This window comes from Leguminivora glycinivorella, chromosome Z, assembly GCF_023078275.1.
Source record: "Leguminivora glycinivorella isolate SPB_JAAS2020 chromosome Z, LegGlyc_1.1, whole genome shotgun sequence".
NCBI lineage: Eukaryota > Metazoa > Arthropoda > Insecta > Lepidoptera > Tortricidae > Leguminivora > Leguminivora glycinivorella.
Window position 1 is genome coordinate 31,998,103 of NC_062998.1, and position 23,842 is coordinate 32,021,944.

Below are 23,842 nucleotides of genomic sequence, written 5' to 3' on the forward strand. Positions count from 1 at the left end.
ATAACGATAACTACCAACTACAGATTTCGTAAATCGTCACTACTTTTAAAAAACTTGTATCTTCGTCTGTAAATTAAAAGAAAATTGTAGCAAGTATGTATGGAATACATATAGACTAAGGGCCGATTGCATCAAACCCTCTGTCACCGTTAAAGCGTTCGTTAAATTTTATTGTTTGGGAAGTTTCATAGACATCTGCTGCGTGACGATGATGTGTCCGTCAAATGTGGTTGATGCAACTGGCCCTTAACGCGTTTTAACTTTGAGGAACAGCGTATTGCGAACAACGAACAGAGGATACGAGATTTTTTAAAAGTAGTGACGAAATGTTACATTTATAAGACCAGAAACTAAGTTATTTGATTAAATTCGTTTAATAGTTAACATAAAGTCAAAAAATCGTATAAAAGTATTAACTGCTTTGTAAATTTTAAGATTTCGTACTTTAGAAAAAAAACATACCCCAGAAAAAAAAACTGTTCTTTTTAAAGGTTTTTTTCATGTTTTTTTTTTCAAGCCAGAAAAAAACCGTTTTTTTACAACCCTACGTGCACCGAACTAAAACATATAAGTATTATTTTTACATATAAGTTTTTCTTTTCAGCAAGACAATTTAATCAAATCCTTCTTTTGATTGCATAATTATATCTTATTATGCGACTAAGTTTAACAATGACTCGCTTTGAAAAACAAAACTATAAACCTTAGAGAGTTCCGCAGTAGTAGAGTTGGAACCATTGTAGGTAAACGAGGAGTCTTAAACCTCATTCGACTGAAGAGTTAGGCAACGAGACTAATTGCCTAGTCGTGACGCAAACTGCATTCCTTACTTGTTACCTATTATATAATACATAATATCATCGTACTTAATTACACGGTTATTTATTTATTTTACTTTTAATGGAAATGAATTATACTGCGACGCCAATTCTGATTACCAACACTGTAGGGCAAACACAGTTGCTTAGAATTACTTATAAGTATCTATTATGAATCGTATTTTTTCAGTGGCTGGTGTAACACCCTGTATAAAGCTGGCACTGCTGGCAGGCACGCATGGTCGCGCGATAAATGATGAAACATCAGGCCGTCCCTATCGCACTATTTGTAAGTGCTTAATGTTTTATCATTTATCGCGTGACCATGCTTGCCTGCCTGCACCGATAGCATGGTCACGCGATACATTATAAAACATCTGGCCGTCCTTATCGCACTTACAAATAGTGTGCCTGGACTCGAATAGAATCCCGATAAAACATTAAGTATCTAATATATGCAACACGAAAGGCGCTCAAGCTAATTAAATATTGTCTTGTTTAACGGCCTCTCCATCCCAGTCCATAAATTGCTACCTAAATGTTACTTATAACATTCTACGTGATTTTATGGCTGTTACTTTTTTTAATTAATAGCATAGCATACCTTAGTAACCTATACTGTATTTAGGTTAATAATTACATTACATGGATACAACCATAACTAGGACGTGTGCGTGATGAAGTGTCATTTTATTAATTTGAAATATTGCAGGTTTCCTGTAACAGGAGCAAATATGTGATTAAAACATAATATATGTATCTTCTGAAATGAAGATACTTTCTAATCTAATGATTTATTGAAGATACTTTTTGTTCAGCCACTTTTAAAAATGATGAAAAGTTAAGATTATAATTTTTTGAAGCGCTGGTGGCCCAGCGGTAAGAGTGTGCGACTTTCAATCCGTAGGTCGCAGGTTCGAACCCCGGCTCGTACCAATGAGTTTTTCGGAACTTGTGTGCGAAATTTCATTTGATATTTGCCAGTCGCTTTTCGGTGAAGGAAAACATCGTGAGGAAACAGGACTAATTCCAATCAGGCCTAGTTACCCTTCGGGTTGGAAGACTTGGAAGGTCAGGTAAAACTAGTGTCTATGCCAAATTTTGGGATTAGTTATCAAAGCGGACCTCAGGCTCCCATGAGGCGCGGCGAATACCTAAAACCTTTTTTTGTATTTTGCACACGGATTTGAATGGCATCAGATTGGGAAGCAACATTACATTAGAAGTAGGGAGTGGCTATGCCTATGTGTTTATAAAACTATTGCTCGCGGCTTCGCTCGCGTTAGAAAGAGACAAAAAGTAGCCTATGTGACTCTCCATCCCTTCAACTATCTCCACTTAAAAAATCACGACAATTCATCGCTCCGTTTTGCCGGAGGATGGACAAACAAACAGACACACACACATTCCCATTTATAATATTAGTATGGATAGAGATAGGCATGTAAAGTCAGTTGCGAAGCGCTGGAGAAAATTATGAACAATTATATATTATTTAAGAAAACATTGTTTTTCACTGTGACTATCAAGTGCATGATCGATAGATATTCGGTGGTTGGTTGTTCCGTACCTTTAGCTGCCGAAATATTTTCTTTATAGTTATGTAATACAATATTGTATTGAAAATAGTTGTATCATCTAAAACTTAAAAAGATTTAGAATCAGCAACAATTCAAAGTTAGGTTTAACGTACCGGTATCTACCTAAAGAACCATTAAAGTACCTAATGTTGAATGTTTGGTAGAGTGAATATCGCCGTGTGCCTGCTATACGGTCACAATTCAAAAAAACATTTTTTCGAGAAATCGCGTCTCAAAGTTTTGAGAGTATAGTTGAGGCTGTTAAATAGGATCTTACTTCTTGAGTTTTAGGTCTATGAATTTGAAATTTAGCTATTTTTACTCGGAATGATATAACCCTCCATAAGATCACGCCATTTTTCGCAAAAAAAATCTTTTTTTTAAGATACAATGCCTGAAAGACAGGTATTTAGAGTTATGGCTGTATTGCAGAAACATTTTTATGATTTTGAGATGCGTCCAAAATTAAACGATATTATTCGATAAAGGTATCATGCAATATATATGAAAAAACACCAAATAGTTAAAATAATTTAATTTACGAACTTTGACAGTAAAGATAGCAATAATTATGTATAGCTTATAAATCAACATTATATTACGTCATTACCAAATAATATTAATTATTTAAAATTGAAACAAACACCCCGTGCCCGTGTTGATAATCACCATCAACGATGGGATACGGGTTATTGGCAACCTGTTACTCAATGTCACAATTTCGTTTTCTTTCAACCCCTTTTTGCCAAATGAAAAGTAGTTATGTGCTCTGCCTATTATGGGATTGATTGTATGTATGTTGTATGTATGAAACAAACAAAACTTTGTAGCTTACGTATCTTGGTGTCACCCTGTATGATGGAAGCCTGGATTTCAAGGAACACCTGACCAGCCTCTGCGAAGGTCAAGACCCGGAACAGCATCATTCACAAGCTTACTGGAACTACCTGGAGTGCCAGCGCAGCAACATTTCGGACAACCGCGCTATCCCTAGTCTACTCCTCTGCCGAGTACTGCTCAGCGGTGTGGCTAAACAGCACCCATACTACCGCGGTAACGCCCAGCTGAACCACACTATGCAACTCATCAGAGGCTGCCTAAAACCAACTCCCACACACTGTTTGCCGGTGCTGACTCATATTTTACCTCTAAACTTCCGCCAAGAAAAGTGCCTATTTCGTGAAATAACCAAGATTCGAGCAGACACAAGTTTACCCATCCACCAAGACCTCGACGCGCTAAAGGTTCTCAGACTGAAGTCTCGACTACCCCCCCAAGGCCCCTTAGAGGCATGGATAATGGACTGGGTAGCCAGAGCTCTTCCCACAGAGCTGTACGAGTTTGATACTGGGGCCCGACCGGTGTGATTTAAGGAGCCTCGACAGGTTTGGTGTCGGCTGAACCGTATCAGGGCAGGCATCGGAAACTGTTCATCTTTGTAATGCAGATGGGGATGGTGCGACTCTGTGGAGTGACAGTGTGGCCACCCAGATCCGACGGTGCACCATATAGCCTTCGAGTGCCCCCATAACCAAGTTTAGCGGAAAAAGGGCAGATCATAAGACACTTTAGACAAATCATCATCCTCCTTGCGTTATCCCGGCATTTGCCACGGCTCATTTGAGCCTGGGGTCCGCTTTGACAACTAAGACACTTTCAACGAATGCCGTTGAATATCTTGTCTAGTTTTTTAATAATTTAAGTAGAGAACAACGTGTACTGACTGGTAAAAATAATTATGACCTTAGTAATGACAATGACATATTGAACTGCACTTGTAAGAAAACAAAGTTGAGATTTGTTTAATCATTTTGTGTAGTAGTTTCGGCGTCGGGCTGGTAATTTTGTAATAATAAGTGTGAACTGTAAACTGACTGTTTGACACAATATTTAAAGGGATTTATCGCAATTATCACTCAAGTTTTTAGGACGCAACTCAAAACTTACATTTAAAACGTGTGCTATACAGCCACAACTCAAAACGGCCGTCGGTTTACATGTGAACAAACTGGCAAGTGGCCGTATTGCAGGGAATCTTCTGACAATTTATGGTCAATTCCATATGGCCACTTGTGAGAAAAAGGCTCTTAAGGACCTTTTTTGCTATGGCTCTCGAAATAAGGTCGTAAATTGAACAATTTTGAATACGAATCTGCAATAATCCAGAAAATCAAAAATTTTGAGTTGTGGCCGTATAGCAGGCACACGGCGATATTAAAGAGGTTGTGATACTTGTGATGGCAGGACACGGCAACGAGGGGTACATGTCGTCGCCGGAGCGCGGCTCGGCGCGGGCGCCCTACGAGGACCCCTACTACACGCAGTTCCTGGGCCCGGCGGCCGGTCGCGCCAACATCACCCCCGTCATCGACGAAGAGACCAGGTACGCCTTCACCAAATCTAACGACACTATCAAAATTTTACTAATTCCTTTAATCGCTGATGTTAAATACAGCAGTGGATATTTAATGCGTGTATAAAGTTGGTCGCACTTGTGTAGCGAGGGCGTGGTCATCGATGACGCGTACCAGATGTACGGCGTGAACGCCGTCGGCGGCGCGCCGCGGCCCATGCCGCGTCCGCCTTATGATGCCAGGTAATTACGATATTCAATATTACCGATGAGATTACTTTCAAAGTTAGAATTGTGATCTGAATACAAATATTTTCGTTCAACTTATTAATTAATATTTAGAAATTTATAAACATTCAGACCACACTTCACAAAAAATGCTTTGCGATATTGTGGCCACAATACTTAAAAAAATAATGAATTAGATGTCTAAAGTTGATATATAAAGCATGGCGATGTTCAAAAGCTCCAGCGAATTGTGATATCAATCGAATAGTTATTAGAAAACGGGGCCTGCTTGCTAGAAGATGACTATGCGTGTACCGTGGCTTTACAGACTTAATCCCCAAGTGGAAGATATACAACGACTCCGAGTCGAAAAAATGGAGAGACAGCTAGCAAATTTGACGGGCCTCGTTCAGAAAGCGCTCCAAGTGCCAGGCGCCGCGCCCGCGCCCGCCGCGGCCGCCGCCCCCGCCGCCGCGCCGCGGCAGCAGTTCCAGCCGTACCAGCCTCGGTCCAACGCTCAAGGTAAACAACACCCTACCTTGATTACTCTACCTACATTTGATACAAACTCCGAGATATTTTGTGTATTTAATTAAGTTAAACGATCAACAATGTTGATGCCGTTCAGGGCTTCGTTGGTTAATGTGGCTTGCGTTTTCCTGCACTCAGATGCCGCACGATTTCCCGGCAACGACCGACCTCCAAAATTAGGGAGGGACAAATTTCGTAAGTGTATCTCCGCGGCCCTAACGAACAAACGTAAATGCACTTGTATTGCTAATGTTTCATTTCAATTCCGAACGTTTCCTGTAATCTTGAAACTAAGTATAAGTACTGAGGATCCTATGAAAAATCTGCTGGGTAAGTGTATATGACAAATGTACTGTGGATATCTAAATATATAAAAGAAGAAACTGACTGACTGACTGACATATCAACGCACAGCCGAAACCGCTGGTCCTAGAGATTCCAAATTTGGCACGTAGGTTCCTAGGTTCCTTAAACGGTGTAGAGGAGCACTAAGAAAGGATTTTTAAAAAATCACATCCTAAGGGGGTGAAATGGGGGTCCAAAGTTCAACGTTTGAATAAGATTACTTTTAGTATGTAGGCGAAGCCGCGTGAAAAAGTTAGTCATAAATATGGTAATTGGTTTTTTCGCTTTTTACTTTGTTGGAATTGACTAAAGTGAAATAGTACATTGTGCAACAAGGGGAGGAAGTTGAATATTACTAACGAGAGTAAGTTAAATCGCGACGGCTTGCCGGAGCGATTTAAAGACTCGAGTTAGTAATATTCATACTCCCCGAGTTACACACAATGTTTTTCATCACATTTGAGAGAAAAATACAGAGGGAACAGTCATAAGGCAAAACCTTCAACCGGCGGCGTTGCGACCAGTAGTGTATCTTGATCTACATCAGATTATTCATATTAAATCCATTGTTTTTGATAACAAACACTTTTTGAACGAAAACAAATACGAAAATACTGCATATAAATTAAATGCAACGTTCAAAAAAGCATATTTATAAATCATAATAATTGAACTAAAATTGTACTTATTTTTATGTTGTACTCTCCGTTGCTAGGCAACGGTGGGTGCCTCGCGTACGCCCGCGGTCAAGCGCGAGTAGAGAGTAATTGTCAGATTGTAAATTATAACAATTTATCTGAGTTAAATTTTACGAAATAAATGCAAAACAGACTGAAATAATTGTAAAACATAAATAAAATGCATTTTTCATGCCGTATAATATATTTTATAGCTTAATAGTAAAATTTTTGTTGTGCAATAAAAATCCTTGGCAGATTGAAACATCCTTTGCCTGAAGTATTGTACGGATTGTATTAATTTTTAAAACTAAATCCATTATTCCCTTGGGAATAAAATAGTACATTATGCTTCAGTACACGTAGACGTAATGATACCTTTAAACAGCAAATGTGATGAAAAACATTTTAACATGTAGGTATACACTTACATGAAGAAAATGTTAGTGCTCGTATATTTCGTCTTGGCTGTACATATGTAAACTCTAATCAGTTCTATCGGGCGTCGTGTCGGTGACATAATATTTGACGTCACTAGTCCTGTGGTAATAAGGATTTATTTCCATTAAATGTCGATAACTATTCGTTGATGACTGTACCTGTCACCCCTCTCGGGTTTATACTTAATACTTACGATTTTCTATTTATCCGACGAGCATAAACACAACCGCAAAATTGTACACTCACTTTCTGGCATTTCCTGACAAGTAAATGAGCGGGATGAATGCCGTGATGAGTTCCGCGTGCAGCAGGTCAGTGGCCCGCGAAGGGACACTTTCTCGGTAACTTCTTCACCTTGGGAATTATTTACTCGGAGGATACAATACAAAATGACAAAATAACAAAAACATTAGCAATGCACTTCGCGTTTATCATTCATTATCACGCCAAACGCTTGCTTGCTCAGTCGTGTGGTTTTCTTATTTTCAGCTTACTTTTGATAAACAATTGTATTAGGTTTGTACTCGTAATTCATCATCCTTCTCAATAATTTTCACTTGCACTCAATTAAAGTATGTATACTCGTGTCCCTTCATTTTCGCCTAATACAATCGTTTCATTAAAAATCGTGTAAGTCATAACTAGGAATCGGCCTTTTTGTTGCCTCTGACTGTAGTAGCAAATGGTGACGCAGTAGAAATGAAAGTTTAAGAGGCATTTTGCTCAAGTTAAAACAAAAAACCAAAAGTGGACATTATATATTTGTTAGTTCTTATTGATTTTCAAATTATTATCATAACTTTATTTCGAATTCTATCTGTTTTTAGGGTTCTGTAGTTTTCCGCCTGCTCATATGTAGGTATACTTGATCGTCATCTAATGAAATAGGATTATCGCGATCATGTTCCTACTTGCAACTTAACACAAATTCGATTCACTACTTTCACGCAATCTATATCCTTGTAACTTGGATGCTTTAACACCCTTTAACGTAAGTTATCTTTCGTCTTGGATATTTATAATAGACATGAGTACTCACCACTTTGTCGCTCGAAAATTATTAAAACAGATTACTTTTATGGTGACAATGTAGAGTAATGCGACTTTTTAGCATCTTGTTGCACTGTTTGCATTTTTTTCTCAAGCAGAGTTGCAATTCGGACGCTTTAACACACTTTTTAGGTTTCTTTAGTAGATAATAGGAAGAGAGTTTTCAAAACTTTAATCGATATCTAAATATCAAAACGTTCTTTATAATATTTTTGATAGACACTTTTCTTCGTAAAAGCATTTTTATATATTTATCACTTTGTAAATACCTACTATATTCCAAGAATTTTGTCTGAGCACTAAATCCTTAATATGCGTCGTATTTTTTTATCATGTCCTTGGAAACGAACATCCTAAATAAACTGAAGACATACATGTACGACGTACGTACCGGGTGAAATAGAAAGAGAAATCTTTCAAAAATATTCAGTAACATACTTTGCAGAATGTATAACAATTATAATGAAATAACATATCGATATAATGTAGTCGTATGAGTAAGTAGTCCAAAAAAGAACACATTTATGTTTATTAAAGCAGGCACCATCAGTCAAGGTCAATCATTTTTGTACATTATATAGAAAACTAGACGCAGTTTCTACATTAATTAAATATTAAAATTAACAGGAGGCATGGATTGAAAGTAGAATTTCATAACAAAACTTATCTAAGTCGTTTGTAATCGGCAACAGGGTATTAAAATAATCTTTTACAACCTTTTAACGATTTTTTTAATAAGTATCTTCTTATCTATTAAATACGAAATAAGTGAAAATTTGAGTAAATCCTTAATTATACAATTCGGGAATAAATTCCCCATATATCCTCGTTTATGCTCGGACCGATGATATGGGTCGCTTTATGCTCTAGCTGTGTAATTCATGATCCAAATATACTACCTCAATTGTCAGGCAGGTTTCTCGGCATATTTCATCCGGTATAGTCTTATTTAGTAATTTAAGCAGTATACTAACACGTTTGCATTACTACACGCTAAAACTAAACGCGGACGTTAAAAAAAAAAAAAAAACATTCAGTCGAATTGAGAACCTCCTCCTTTTTTGAAGTCGGTTAAAAACCATCTTAAATACAAAAATAAAGACGTCCCTTAGTTACTGCTGTTGGTTGAGTTGACTCCACACTAGAGAGCTTTGTCGATAAGCGCGACCCTACATTTGTTTTCGTATCACTGTATTCTGACTGCGTATACTGAGTAGTTCCTCATTTGTGATTTCAGAAAAATCAGTGTCATTTGAGAAATCGGTATCCTTTAGCGATGACCCACCAGATATGAACTCACCCATTCAACATTCGCCCCAACATTCAGGTATGCATTTAAATCGTAATATTTAGGTATTACCCACGTTACATTTATAGATTCGGGTTGTAAGTAGTTTTAAAGAATGATATTGATTGTAAATGAGTTTCCTTGCCTCCGACAATGAGTATATAACCCCTTAGTTACTGTAGAACAGTTGAGAGTAGGTAGTGTTGTGGTGGCGCGCACGCTCGAGCTTGCGGTCGCGGCTCACTCCGCTGCGACTCGACGCTTGGTGAATTGGTGCCTCTAACATTTCCGCCAGCATTCAATTCATTTCTTGTATCACAGTTATTCTCCCCTATGGATGGACCACACTTCACAATAAAATAACATAAAACTATAATTTTAACACATTAGTTTAAATGACCCATTCAGACCCATTTAAGAAATACCTACCTAAGTCACCAAATGTTGTTGAAAAAGATGTACAAAGTGCAAAAAAGAAACAAGGTTCATGTGCATATTATGTATGTATTTAACATCCGTCTGATACAAATTAGAAAACAAGTTTGTCATTGTCATTATGCATTTATTTTAGTACCTAGCCATATTTTCGCTGTCATTGAAGTTTTATTTGAATACCTACGTAAAATACCCTAACGTCTGTGAATATTTGCATTCATGTTAAAGAACATTGTCCACATTATTTAGTTTTGTTTAGGCCCGATCTCCTTTACTATAATCTATCTCTCTAGTCACTCATAGATAAGATCATAACCATGTTCATAATTCTTGTATTTGATTTCTTTCCGCTTACTTCTTTGCCATAACAAGCTGATACAAAGCCAACAAAACCGGCAATCAAGTCGTCGACATTGCCAAGGACCTCGTCGCAAGGTAATTTTATAAAATACAGCATTTACTGTGTACTTGTCAGTAATACATAAAATCAAAATAAAGTACCTAAATAAAGAAGCAAAAATCAATATTTACAGCACCACTATGATTTTATCGCGCCTGTAGTCGCAACGGTAGATGCTGGATCCCGCAGTGCATCTCGTTCGTGCATAACTACGAACCAGATGATTTGAGTTCACATGTGACCTACTGTCAAATACAATCGCGATAAACTAATAGTATAGGTACTGTACTTTAAAGAAACCATATGAATTTGCTGAATTGACTTATAGCGTAATATGACTTTTAGCGTAGCTTTACTTACTAGTACGAGCAGGCTTGACACGAATAAGTATTAAGGTAGATATATTTAGCTTAGAAACGGTTGCAGAGCGCGACCGGCTGAAGCCAGCGCCGCCGCCCAAGCCGGCGGGGCTGGTGGGCCAGCAGCTGGCGCTGGTGTCGCAGAAGATATACACCATCAACGTCACGCCCGACTTCTTCAATGACATGCGCGTGTTGCAGAAGCAGAGCCGTGATTTAAGGATTGAGGTCTGTTTAAATATTTAACACTATTTGTTGCTTTAGTGTTTGCAACACACTGGTTTTATTGAATTACGTTTATAACCCGACTGTCGGGCACACCGCTCGTAGAAGCGTAGCCGATTACATGGGGAAACCCGTATGTAGCGAAAATGTCGTAGCGCCGCGTAGAGCCCGGTTTCGAAAGTGTTAAAGTGCCGAAAATGCGGTTTTTCTCGATTTCTGAGAAAACTGTTGAAGATACAGAAAAAGCGCGTAGGAACGAAGTAATCCTTAATAAGTTTACTACAAATCATTCATTAACACTTTGGTTCTAGCACTTATAGTTTACGCGTGATCCGTCACGAAAGTTGGTCCTTTGCTGCAATTTTCTTTAGTGAATGTTAAGTTTTCGCCCAAAATGCATACGAAATCGTCGAAATTTGTTTCATATAACTAAAATATTGTAACTCATGACTAAAATAAAATTAAGGGGGAAAAATCACTACCATGGGTGGAATTTCTTGGAATTCCAGTAACTATTTAAGACGTAATATTTTCACGGTAGTAGTCGCTAGGAGTACCATTGATCTATATAGTATATCTATGACTGGGCATGAGCTTTTGCTAGCTGTTGGTAGAGCCCTGGCGCATCAATCCAGTAGCCGTGAGTTCAAGTCTCACCCATGGTAGTGATTTTTCCCCCTGAAATTCATTTTCAGTTTATAATATTTTAGTAATATCAAACAGATTTCGTAAGCAATTTGGGAGAAAACTTAACGTTCACTAAAGAAAATTGCAGCAAAGGACCAACTTTCGTGATGGATCACGCGAAACCTATAAGTGCTAGAACCAAAGTGTCAATGAACGATTTGTAGTAAATTTATCAAGGATTACGTTTTTCCTACACGCTTTTTCTGTATCTACAACGGTTTTGTCAGAAATCGCGAAAAACCGCATTTTCGGCTATTTAAGGGGGGTAAGAGGGGTGACGCAGAGGGGGGAGGGATGGGGAGGGTTGATGAAAAATAACTTCGGCCTGTAATGTACATATCCCAATCAAAAAAAATCTTCCATTAATTATGCCAACATTTTCATACATAACTTTCCAGAAGCAACGGACTATTATTTCAGCATGTAATTTAATACTTATATTTAAAATGTTATAAGGTACAGCGGGGCAAATCTCGACTGGGGGCAATTGTAACTAATACATTTTTTCCACTATTACACTATGATGTTGAGTTCTAAGTTCTAACATATGTCCACTGAAGACGTCTACCATGTACAACCGGTGGACACTCTATTTAAAAATGCAAACATTGTAAAACATGGAAAAAATGGACCAGTTACAATTGGCCCCCCAGTCTAGATTTGCCCTGCTGTACCTTAGTGGAAATATGTGTTTTGTAATACTAAATGCTGTGCGGAGTTCTTGTAACACACACAAAACAAATCTACTTTCTGCAGTTGCGCATACCTAATTATAGTGTCAAAATAATGTCTTCTTTGCCTCGCAGACTCGAAATTTACGACGGTCGACGCTGTCACACGCCATTCAGATGAGGCAGTTGATGGCCGACACCATCGTCAAAATAGGCGCCCTCGCCGCGAGCTTCTATGAACGCGACCCGGAATCGGTATACCTACGCTTACCTACTAGTCCACTAAACCAATATTTTTTTACCTAAACCAATATTATTATATTTCTGTAATAAATAATTAAGGTCAATGCGAATAACCCCGTACATAATTACCTATATTGATTTCATTATTTTTCAATGACTGGAAAAATAAGCCTGCTATGATCTGTTATTAATTACTAAAGTAAAAGTTGCTCCGTCGAAGAAATGAATCGTGTCCTAGTAGCTAGGTCCGCACAGAGCCAGGCACCATGCAGCCATGTGCTTGCGACTCTTGCGAGGCAAACGTCCAATGTACACATGCCTCGGCAGAGGCAGGGTGCTCGGCCGAACATAACGCACGTGCTGCCTCGGCTGAGGCACGTTTAAATATAACGTTTGCCGCGCGAGGAAATTGCCTCGCGACGTGCCTCATCTCGCTTTGTGTGGGCCCGGCTATTGTTTAAAAAAACACGCTCGTGTACTGAAACCGTCCCTGATGGATTCAACCATACCGACCTTTTGCTTTGCTAAAAGCTCACGACGACATTCAAATTAACGTTCACATTATTCAGCAACTCACGCGTGAAGAGGAAATCTACCGGCAAGACATGCTCCTATTGGAGAATGACTTGTACGAGCTGGAGGCTACTGTTGAACGACTTCGCGGTCAGGCTGCTAACAGGTACTACAATAACACTAATGTTCATGATATTCTCATAGATAGTGATATTATTATATAAATTACAATATCTATAAAGCAAACAAATTAATCTTTCATAAAATAGCCATCGGAGCCAAACTAATAAAGTTAACACTTTATTTATACCTATAAAAATAAAAATTCCATTTTGGTTTTTCAGGGAGACCCGTGTCAATATGGCAGATATCGAACGCATAGCCATGGTGCTGTCAAAGAGCAGCAAAACTGTCGCCGACTGGAAACTCAAGTTCCCAATTCTACAAGATACGATGAAAGTTAAATTGGCTTCGGAGATGGAAAAGGTAGGAAACAAAGTACTAACATCATACTCGGATCTCACAATAATTTATTTTCTTATTACTCACCATATAACATGTTCAATCATTTATTACAGGTGGTGCGCAAAGAAAAAATGCTAGAAGAGGAGCCAGAACGTCTCGAACTAGCTTTGCGTCGATGTAAAAAACTTACTGGGACATTAGTGACCCTAAAAAGGTAAATAGTGTTGGAGTTCTATATCTATTGTGTTAGTATAGTGCAAAGCGAGTGTTTTTTTTTTCAATCCTATAACACCTACCAAAAATAGGTCTGTTTTAATTAAGTATTGTGTTCTGTATTCTATATTACGAATATTTTGGTATTTTTATTTATTCACCCTTACATCTAAGGTTCATGCTCTGTAGGTATCTCAAGCATGACCCAAGCCCGAATGGGGACATAGGACTTTTTCTAAATACAAGTAGATAAATAAGCCCTAGATGGCTGGGTTCCTCCCTAGCCAAACTGCTTCGACATAAAATTAGTCAAACATATCCATACCCCGCTATGGTAGCCACAGCTACTGCAAGCAATTCAGAGGTGTGCAAGCTCGTAGCTCTCGCTACTGGAAGCATGTGAGTGGCTAGCCCCGGTGGTGGGCCATTTTTTTTCAAAGTTGTCCACCCCACTCTTTTTTTGGATTTGGATTTTTTTATGTTGTTTCCACTCAGAATCGCGAGCTGTCAGAAAAATGTCCCAAGGTTTTTTCCAATTCCGTTACCATTTTTTCATACATTTTGTATGGCGGTAACGGAATGGTAGGTTTGAAAAATGTATGGAAATCTTGGGACAATTTTTTTCTCCTATCAGGATCGAAAGACCTCGAGATTCTTAATTTGAATCGAAAAATACGTTACAAAAAAGTGGGGTGGACAACTTTGAAAAAAAAATGGCCCTGGTGGTGATCTAGCTGTAAACCCGGGTGTGTGGAGTAGTGGTGAGCGTATAGTACACGGGTGCTGCGTGTGCGCAGGCTGGCGTGCGTGCAGGAGCAGCGGCTGCCCGCGGCCGACGGGCGCGTGTCGCCCGGCTCCTCGCAGGGCTCCAGCTTCACCGCCGGGCCCTCCTCCGACGACTTCGCCTCCGACACCCCCCCGCATATTATACAACCCTCCAATAAGGTAACTACTGCACTATATTCTGCACTGCTCATTTGTATACTAGCATTTGTCTGGCAAAAACAAGTTTCGTCCATTTAAGAAAAATACAATTTCTGTAAAAAATACTATCTTAGTAACTAAAACTTATTTTTGCCACGGTATTTCGAATACAATTGAATATAAATCATAATACTCAAAAACCATATACAATCTTGTTTACAGGCTGAATAAGCGGACTTCTTTTTTGTAGGAATATATTATACATTTACAGATGCTATCGTTATTAAAAGTTCGCTTAACAATTGCAGGTTTGCCAAAAGTTAAAATTTGCATTTTTTTCCGACACTTAATCTTATGTTAAGTGTTTTATTTTTTATTTGCTCCCCATGTCACTTGCATGGGCTTTTTGAGTCGTACGAGTAGATGTTCTTCTCTGAAATTACCTCTAAGCTAAGCCCCTTGCATGCAGTGTGTTACCTACATATCTATCCGACGGGAAAATTGAGACGATGACATCCCTTACTGTAATTCAAAACGATTTTGTTATGTGTAAGAAAGGGATAATCATAAATCATAATAGGTTTTCATTTTCACCACTAAAATAATTAATTAATAAATAGTATTTACCTCTGTATGCAGGTTTTTCCGAAGAGAAATTGAAAAATTAAAAACTGGCTACAATTGAGTATCACCCTTTGCCTTTTCAAATCAGTGCAGGTATGTAAGAAAATGGGATGACACTACAGTGTTGCCATATTTTAATTTGTACAATGTTTGTCCTACCATAGTTATGGGCGGTACCTGCAAATGTAATTATTTACCTCTCTACTAATTGAAAGCATTTATTTACATAACTACTTATATAAAAACTAAGAAACTTACTTATATAGAAACTAAGGCTAAGCATACAATTTATTAGCTAGTTTATAGGTATCTAAAATAGGACCTTGACGCATTTCCCCGCTGTATCGCAATGCCGGTACGTTGTGCGAGGAAGTCGCCAGATCTTCGGTCATCAGCTACGTCAACCACGTAGCGAGATTTCTGTAAAAAGCTTGTGCGTGCTGGGACCCTCGACCGTTTCAAAATTGCAAATTTATCTTAGTCCGTTGGAGGTGGGACTAAGACAGTCCACACTAACATTCGTCCCATACACCAAGGAACAAAGGACAGTCCATCAGGCCTCTTGCATCTCTGCTTATGCCATTCGGCTCAAGTAGAACAGGCACATTGATGGTTGCAAGGGACGGAAGGATTTTGTCCTCAAGCGTTGTACATTAGTCTCGAAAATCGACCTGCACTTTTTTGACAAGATATTAAATTTAATCCATGGTGTCCCAGTCGGCCCACATCCGTTCCTTGTGAGCATATGCGTGTCGTATGTACCTACACACCGAAACTTCAAATCGCAAGCCAGTCGCCAGTCTAAGCGAAGTCTGATCCAAGAAACTACCAGTGTTACATATGTGAGGGGTGGGCATGTAGTCAGTAACCGGTTTCACGGGATGCGACCTCCAAATGCCTATATTTTTTTAGCTTTGTGTCTATGATAACATTCACCTTACTGCTAATGACCAAGTTTTAAAAAGCAAATCGGATTTGCCTTGTGTTCGTCACAGACACGCAATACAATAAAATTGCAACAAAGGTATTTTTAAACAGAATTTATGCTAAATACTTTTCAAGCTTATAATGCTTTTATTGTGCTTTAAATGTATGTAATTTTAATGAGAAAAGTCTAGTTTCACGTTTCGATAGGTTTTGATTAGCATTCAGGTGACGTGTTTATTCGTTCAAAACTAAAAGTTGTTATAATATAATTAATAAATAATGCTAACTACAATAACGACATGAATCGCAGCATTGCATGCTTGTTGTCAGTCTTCTATATCATTTTGTAAACCTCTGCTTGTAATTGGACTAACCGTGGTGTACTAATAGTACATTTTATACCTCATAGAATTATGCACGTATTTTTTGTAAATTTAAAAACAGCTTTTGATTCTGCACAAACGGCAATGCTTTTTTTAGTAGAAAGCGCCCCCAAAGTGGCTTCTATCGTGAGCTTTTATGAGTCACTAAATACCTGTTATTACTGTTACTAGAGGACTAGAAATTGTGAACCAAAGATAATACGTTCCGCATGTGTAAAATGTCTCATATGTACGTATACGTTATCTTGTATTCTGGATACCATCATAATACCTAATTGGTTTCATCGTCATCCTAATTGGTTCAATCATACTACATCACTAATGATGTATGAAATTGGCATGACTAAATTGCATAAATTGTAACATTCCCTTGAGAAAGAAAATTTGAAATTTCACCCTCTGTCATAGGTAAAAGGGATTTTTTTTACAAGAGTTTGATGATAATATTATTGTTCTGAATCCACAAAGAAAAATACTTACTAAAATTATATTACGAGTCCATACATCAAGCGCGACTTCAAGTATGGACTCGCGCGCGGCAAGGCTAGTTCTAGTTGTTAATAAATATAAATATAAATATTGGGGACACCTTACACAGATCAACTTAGCCCCAAACTAAGCAAAGCTTGTACTATGAGTGCTAAGCGACGATATACATACTTAAATAGATAAATACATACATAAGTATGTATTTATCTATTTACATAGAAAACATCCGCGACTCAGGAAAAAATATTTGTGCTCATCACACAAACAAATGCCCTTACCAAGATTCGAACCCAGGACCGCGGCTTAGCAGGCAGGGTCACTACCAACTACGCCAGGCCAGTCGTCAAGATTGTGACGACTACTAAAATTTATTTTTCGTCAATCAATTTTTACAAGTATATTGGTAAAAACCGTAATTAATGATATCCTATCTGTATAAAGTTGATGGTCCTGGTAAGGACAATGATAGTTATGTGCGTATTTTGCGTATTTATAAACATCTAAGTATATGTGTATCGCTGTCTAGATACTCACAGTAAAAGCTTTATCGTCTTAGATTACCTACTGAAATTTTTAGTCAATATGTTGACGACCGGTCTGGCGCAGTCGGTAGTGACCCTGCCTGCGCCGCGGTCCCGGGTTCGAATCCCGGTAAGGGCATTTATTTGTGTGATGAGCACAGATATTTGTTCCTGAGTCATGGATGTTTTCTATGGCTACCTAATGATTCTCCGACAATTTTATAGCCGATTATTGATTCCCCGACAACGATTCGCCGAATGCCATTTAGCCGAATAATCAAACTATCGCTGTCACTTTTGGTCGAATAACGTTACGTAGAATCTTGGTACGCATACAGTTTAATTCGCTTCTGTGCAAATTATCCGAACTATTATTGGACATTTTTCATTTAGCAAAGTAATATTTTCGTTTAGGCCACGTTTAGTCGAATAACGTTTCACATTTTATGCATCGTTAAAACATTTTCGAACGAATGGTTTTTAAAGAAATTACACACTTAATAGACATTTTTGTTTCTTAAACAATGTATAATGTGAAATTCTTTTCGTTGCGGTAATAATTTACATATTCTGACAATTAACATTATGTTCTTGAACAGAAAAGTGCTAAGTAATTTACGCATGGGAAAACTAAAAATTAAAAAAAAAAATATGGTGAGTTGGAAACAACAATACATAAATAATTTACTAAAATTAATCCTTAGAATCAGAACATGATGATTAATATATTATAAATAAGTAAATGAAATAAATGTGAGTTACTCTTATAAACGATCTAACAAGTAATTTTTTTAATCCAGAACACTTTGTATGCAAGTTCCAGCCAACTCACCAAAAAAAAAATACCAAATGATCACTCGACCTATTGTGTTTCGACCAACCTTTATTCGGCCAATTTTTACAATTACTAAATGATTATTCGGCGAAAAGTAAATCGGCGTATCAAATTTCTGCTTACCGACTCCGTTTACGAACAAATATTATGCGAAATGAGAATCTTCCAATCGTTATTCGGCCAAAAAAGACGTCGGCGAATCGTTGTCGGCGTACCGAAAATCGGCGTATATTATTTCGGAATATCAATCGGGCACCGTTTTCTATGTATATAAGTATGTATATATATATATATATATATCGTTGTCTGAGTACCCACAACACGCCTTCTTGAGCTTACCGTGGGCCTCAGTCAATCTGTGTAAGAATGTCCTATACTATTTATATTTATTTATACGAGGGTCATGCCAAAAGAAGTTAGATACTCCATGGTCATTTGATTGATACTGGCCAGTTATACACCAATGTAAAGGTAGGTTATCTGCTTATAAATTTAAAAATGGAACACTTGGAAATTCTTATGGCCCCTGTACACACATGGCCAACGGTTCCACCAGCCCTTTGTGAAACCCCTTGGCCAAGATAAGAGCCGCTGTTTACACATTGGCGAACCAATCACTTGGCATTGGCTCTTCATGAAAGATGGACGTGGAATGAAAAAATCTAGGAAATTCTTGGTCATAGACGTTGTCAGAAAAAAAATATTAAAAAATAATAACCCCGTAGTAAAATTAAATTATTTGCAATATTAACAATTTTTTGAATATTCTGATAAGAACATTTATCTTTTTAGGAAATACATTAAACATTTGCAAGGTTATTTTATTTCCTAAAATCTACACTATTATTGGCATAGATAAACTTATTATTTTCGTAAATATATCACTACTGTCCTCTCTGACGGCTGACGACCAACTGAATGAAGCGCCAACGTGTAAACGCAGTTGGCCATTGGCGCCAAGATCCTTTGATGTGTGGACAAAAAACCGACACGAATCGGTTGGCCGGCAAGCGCAAGCGCCAACTGCCAACTTACGGCCAAGTAGCCCTCTACACACATGGCCAAGGGGGTTGGTGGAACTGTTGGCCATGTGTGTACAGCGGCCATTAGGATTCCTTTTTTAATTATTTTTTTTCTAAATAATTTTGGCGGGAATTTTCCGCAACAATGGAGCTTACTCGACGTGATTTTCGTGTTATGATATATTATGACTTTAAAAAAGGTTTAACACCTCAAGAGTGTTTTGAACTTTTAGTCTCGACTTTTGGAGAGTCTGCGTGTTCACGTGCAACTGTTTTCAATTGGTTTGCTGAATTTAAAAGAGGACGGGAGAGCTTTGAAGATGAGGCGAAGACCGGACGGCCGCCAACCGCAGTCACTGAAGAAAATGTAAAGACTGTGGAAAAAAATATTCGTGCGAACCGACGAATTACATATGTAGAGCTCGAGCGTGAACTGGGCATTGGATCAGCAGCATTGCAAACTATAATTCATAGTAAACTGTCTCTTCATAAGCGTTGTTCAAGATGGGTGCCGCACAAGCTCACCGATTTACAGAAAGACCGTCGCGTGGATTGGTGCAAATTTATGATAGATAAATTCGACGCAGGCGAGAACAAAAACGTATATGATATACTTACAGGTGACGAAACATGACTATATAACTACGATCCCGAAACAAAGCGACAGTCCACAGTATGGTGTTTTGAAGATGAGCCGACGCCAACAAAATGTCGCCGAACCCAAAGCACACAAAAACAAATGGTTGCCTCATTTTTCTGCAAGACGGGACATATTGCTACAATAGTGCTAGAAGATCAAAAGACAGTTAATTCAGAATGGTATGTGACAGTTTGTGCCCCAAGAGTACTGTCAGCTTGGTGTGACAAGCGGCCGAAGTCAGGAACCCGGCACCTGCTCTGGCACCACGACAACGCTGCCCCGCACGCTTCCGCTAGAACACTTGACTATTTCAGCTCAAAAAACGTGACTATTCTGCCCCACCCCCCATATTCCCCTGACCTAGCCCCCTGTGATTTTTATCTTTTTCCTAAAATTAAAGAAAAATTAAAAGGAAGGCGATTTGAGAACAAAGAAGATGCATTGGCTGCGTATAATTACGAAATTTCTGAGGTGTCTAAAGAAGAGTGGTCATCGGTATTTCTAAGTGGTTTAGACGGATGAAAACGTGTATACGTGTTCACGGTGAATACTTCGAAAAAATAGATAGCTGTAATAAAGAATAAAGTATGTAAATTTTGAGTATCTAATTTCTTTTGGCATGACCCTCATATGTAATATATTTTTTTTATATTTTCAATAATTAGGTGCCTGACATTAAGTAAAATGTATTTGAGTATGAGTGTTCATTACTGATGTCGAAGACATATACATAACTCCGCATAGACAGTCAAAATCTAAGATAACAATGTACTTACCTTGGAGCCATTGAGAGAAATGTACGGTCGCCTAGACGGTACTACAGGCTGCAGTACCGTCTAGATGTATTACAGCTACACTTGGTTGATTCTCGGCTAGATGGTGATAATATTAATATTTGCCATTTACAATGCATATTAAGTTAAGAATATGGGACACTTTGTCAAAATTGAGGTTCAAAAGTATTAGGCCTGTGTCGAAAGATGGCAATCTATGCACTGATAGTAATTCTCTATATTAATGGAAATTACCTTTTGTTTGGTTCTCTTGTATCAATGACAGAGTGTGACAAACCCAAAACAACAGAATACAATACAGGGTGAGCAATTGAAAAACAACAGTGAACGGAAATCTGAAAATTTTTAGATATCATTTTCGCTTTCAAGATCTATTTTATTTAATATGGCTAATATTTTTTTGCATTTATATGGTAACATATATGATCTACATTATATTATAAACAAGTTAAATTATTTTCAATCTATACTTACCTATATAAACGTCTCGTCAGATGCCAGATGTCGTTTATTTGATACTATTATACCTACACAAGAAGTTTTAGAGTCTATGTGATTTTTATTGACATAACTTTTTTTTCTATTGTAGTTTAATTTTTATTACTTCTCAAACTGATGATGTGACTCCTACGAACGGTTTTTTATATCGCTTATTGTTTCAGATTTCCCTCGCCGTATCATTTGAATTACTCACACTGTATACTCGTAAGATTTTGCACTTGTCCTGCAACCAATGCACATTCCGTAAACGTTGCATTCTTTGATTCTTGCTTCAGGAAAATAATGCCAATTTTGATACAATTTCGATTATTTAAGGTATTTGAAAAAGTTCTAGTAGCTGGACCTGCCATTAAATCACTGCAGCATCCGAATCAGTTTGCTATCCCATTTATTTTAAGCGTTGATCATTGATAAAAGTGTTAAGATGAATATGTTTTAAAGAAAGTACGTGTCGTAATAATTAATATTTTATTGGATCAATTCATCTGAAAACTTCTTAAATAAGTACGTGTTCCGAATACCAATTCGGTACTGTGGCATGCCAATGCCAATGACGTAGTTCCCGTACGATTGCAGTACTTAGAAGATTATTTTAAAATATCCGAGTATTTTTAAACTCGACGCAGTTTTAGCTCTCTTGAAGATTCAAACACATTGCTAACTAAAGTGACAAAACATATTTAGGTCAAAATACACGGACTAAACCAGAACTTCCATTTAAGACAACGAAAGTATAGGTCTGAAACGCTTTATATTTTTGTATAGGTACCTAAGCGCGAGTCCTACTGGTTTTCAATTATAAAAAAAACAGGACAGCTATATTAATTTATCAGTAAGTGTTTTTTTATTATCTTTAACGCACTAGAGCAATAAAGTGAGCCCAACATAACCAGTCATCTACCAACCACCGTATAAATAGACTGTTAGATTAGGTAGATACAACATTTTTTCAACGATTCTGTCACTAATACATAACAAAAAATTCAGTACCTATAAAAAACTTTCGTTTTCCAGATTAACAACTAATACTAAAGATAATATTAAAACATTTATTTTAAGTGCTAGGTAATTGGTATAATATACAGGTATAATATATTAGGACAGAAGGAAATCTTGCGTCTGACGAGTCGAGAATTTGAAAGTATTTAGTGCATTTACGTACTAATAAATACCTAGTACATTTCCTTTTACATGAATGTGTAGTGCTCCGTAAAAATTACATCTTGCTCAACTTGTAATAATAATATACTTATATTTTACTGCAAATTATTCATGTGATACAAAAATATATACATATTAATACGTTCTAACACTAAGTAGAGCTGGCATGCAATGTTTAACATATATAAATTATTACTGGTTATAACGAATCGCGTCGAATGATGGCTCCTATGACTGTTAATGCGAATAAAAGAGTAGCGATCAAATAAAATTTATGTGTAAACAATTATTCGAAGTTTAACACGCAAATTTATAAATTTTACAAATACTGTAAAATCCAAATATAACAGACTTGAGGTACCTGGCCCCGTATCCGAATGGTATTTCTACGACGCAAAACGAAAACGAAAGGCCGCGAAAGGTAGTCTCTGTCGCGCCAATACGCAAGAGCGATAGAGATAGATATCTACGACGCGACGCGTTTCGTTTCGTGAGCGTTTGTGCTATTCGGCTACATACCCTGTCATGTCATGGAAACCGTCATTCATCGCCAAAGAGTCGATAAATTGTACCATTTTAAATACTCCATTGAAAGTTACTTCATCAATTACTTAATATTGTAAGTATATGAGGGAACATAAAAATGATTTCCAGTATAAATTATGTGTACCTATGTAACGGTTTTATGACTCTCACCAAATGACACCTTGTATGAACAATCTATAGTTTTATAAATACATCCATAATATGTCCAGTAATATATTTCCTTTCATAAATTAAATAAGTTATTTTAACAAAGGATTTCGTGGTTTTTCTATGATGGTACTCTTCAGTTCGCGTGGAAAGACAGCCGATACTTCAGAGAAGCGATAGTTATTAACGAGTAATGAAAATCTTCGTAATAATTATATCCATACTATTATTAATTTTCTATATTTATCTTTTTATTTATTTGTTCACATTATTGTTTAAAATCTTTCATCTAACTTGGTTATGTAACGTAACACCCATTTTGCTATTGTTATGTAGGCATGTTGGTGCACTGGAAGATAGCACAGCGCTTTAGCTACCTCTGTCCTAAGATCGCTTCAAGATAGCAATACGAGTTCCCTTTGACTTAATGATTCGCATCTTTTTACAGTTCAGACAGTATTACATGAAGCGGTATGCATGGAAATTTAATACTTTGCTTTATATTTGTGCAACACTATTTATATTAAATTTGAGCATTTTTACAATGTTTCTTTATGAAAACGAAGTAGTCATCAAATTTCTTGAATCCTGTGCTCGTTTTCATGAAAACATTTAAAGACTAATCTGTATTGACAGAAGAATACGTGTAATTATCGCTAAGATTTATCTAATAATTGTACATCCAAGCTTCTGTCAGTATCAGTCAAATAATTGAAAAGAAATCAAGAAGCTCATTTCGATTCATATCCGTGTACTAATTGGGCAACTATCATCATGTGCACTTTACATATACTTACTTCAATACT

General features: G+C 37.4%; 1 protein-coding gene across 1 annotated transcript in view; it reads left to right on the top strand.

Moving 5' to 3' along the window:
• LOC125240573 (coiled-coil domain-containing protein CG32809) overlaps positions 1–23,842 on the top strand; it is a 110,269-nt gene that overhangs the window by 73,884 nt on the left and 12,543 nt on the right. Inside the window, exons 12-23 of the mRNA XM_048148523.1 lie at positions 4,643–4,781; positions 4,899–4,994; positions 5,308–5,501; positions 5,649–5,705; positions 9,261–9,350; positions 10,119–10,181; positions 10,561–10,733; positions 12,224–12,343; positions 12,901–13,010; positions 13,189–13,330; positions 13,423–13,523; positions 14,320–14,467. Of these exons, the coding sequence (XP_048004480.1) occupies positions 4,643–4,781; positions 4,899–4,994; positions 5,308–5,501; positions 5,649–5,705; positions 9,261–9,350; positions 10,119–10,181; positions 10,561–10,733; positions 12,224–12,343; positions 12,901–13,010; positions 13,189–13,330; positions 13,423–13,523; positions 14,320–14,467 (1,433 nt within the window). The remainder of the gene's footprint in view (positions 1–4,642; positions 4,782–4,898; positions 4,995–5,307; positions 5,502–5,648; positions 5,706–9,260; positions 9,351–10,118; positions 10,182–10,560; positions 10,734–12,223; positions 12,344–12,900; positions 13,011–13,188; positions 13,331–13,422; positions 13,524–14,319; positions 14,468–23,842) is intronic.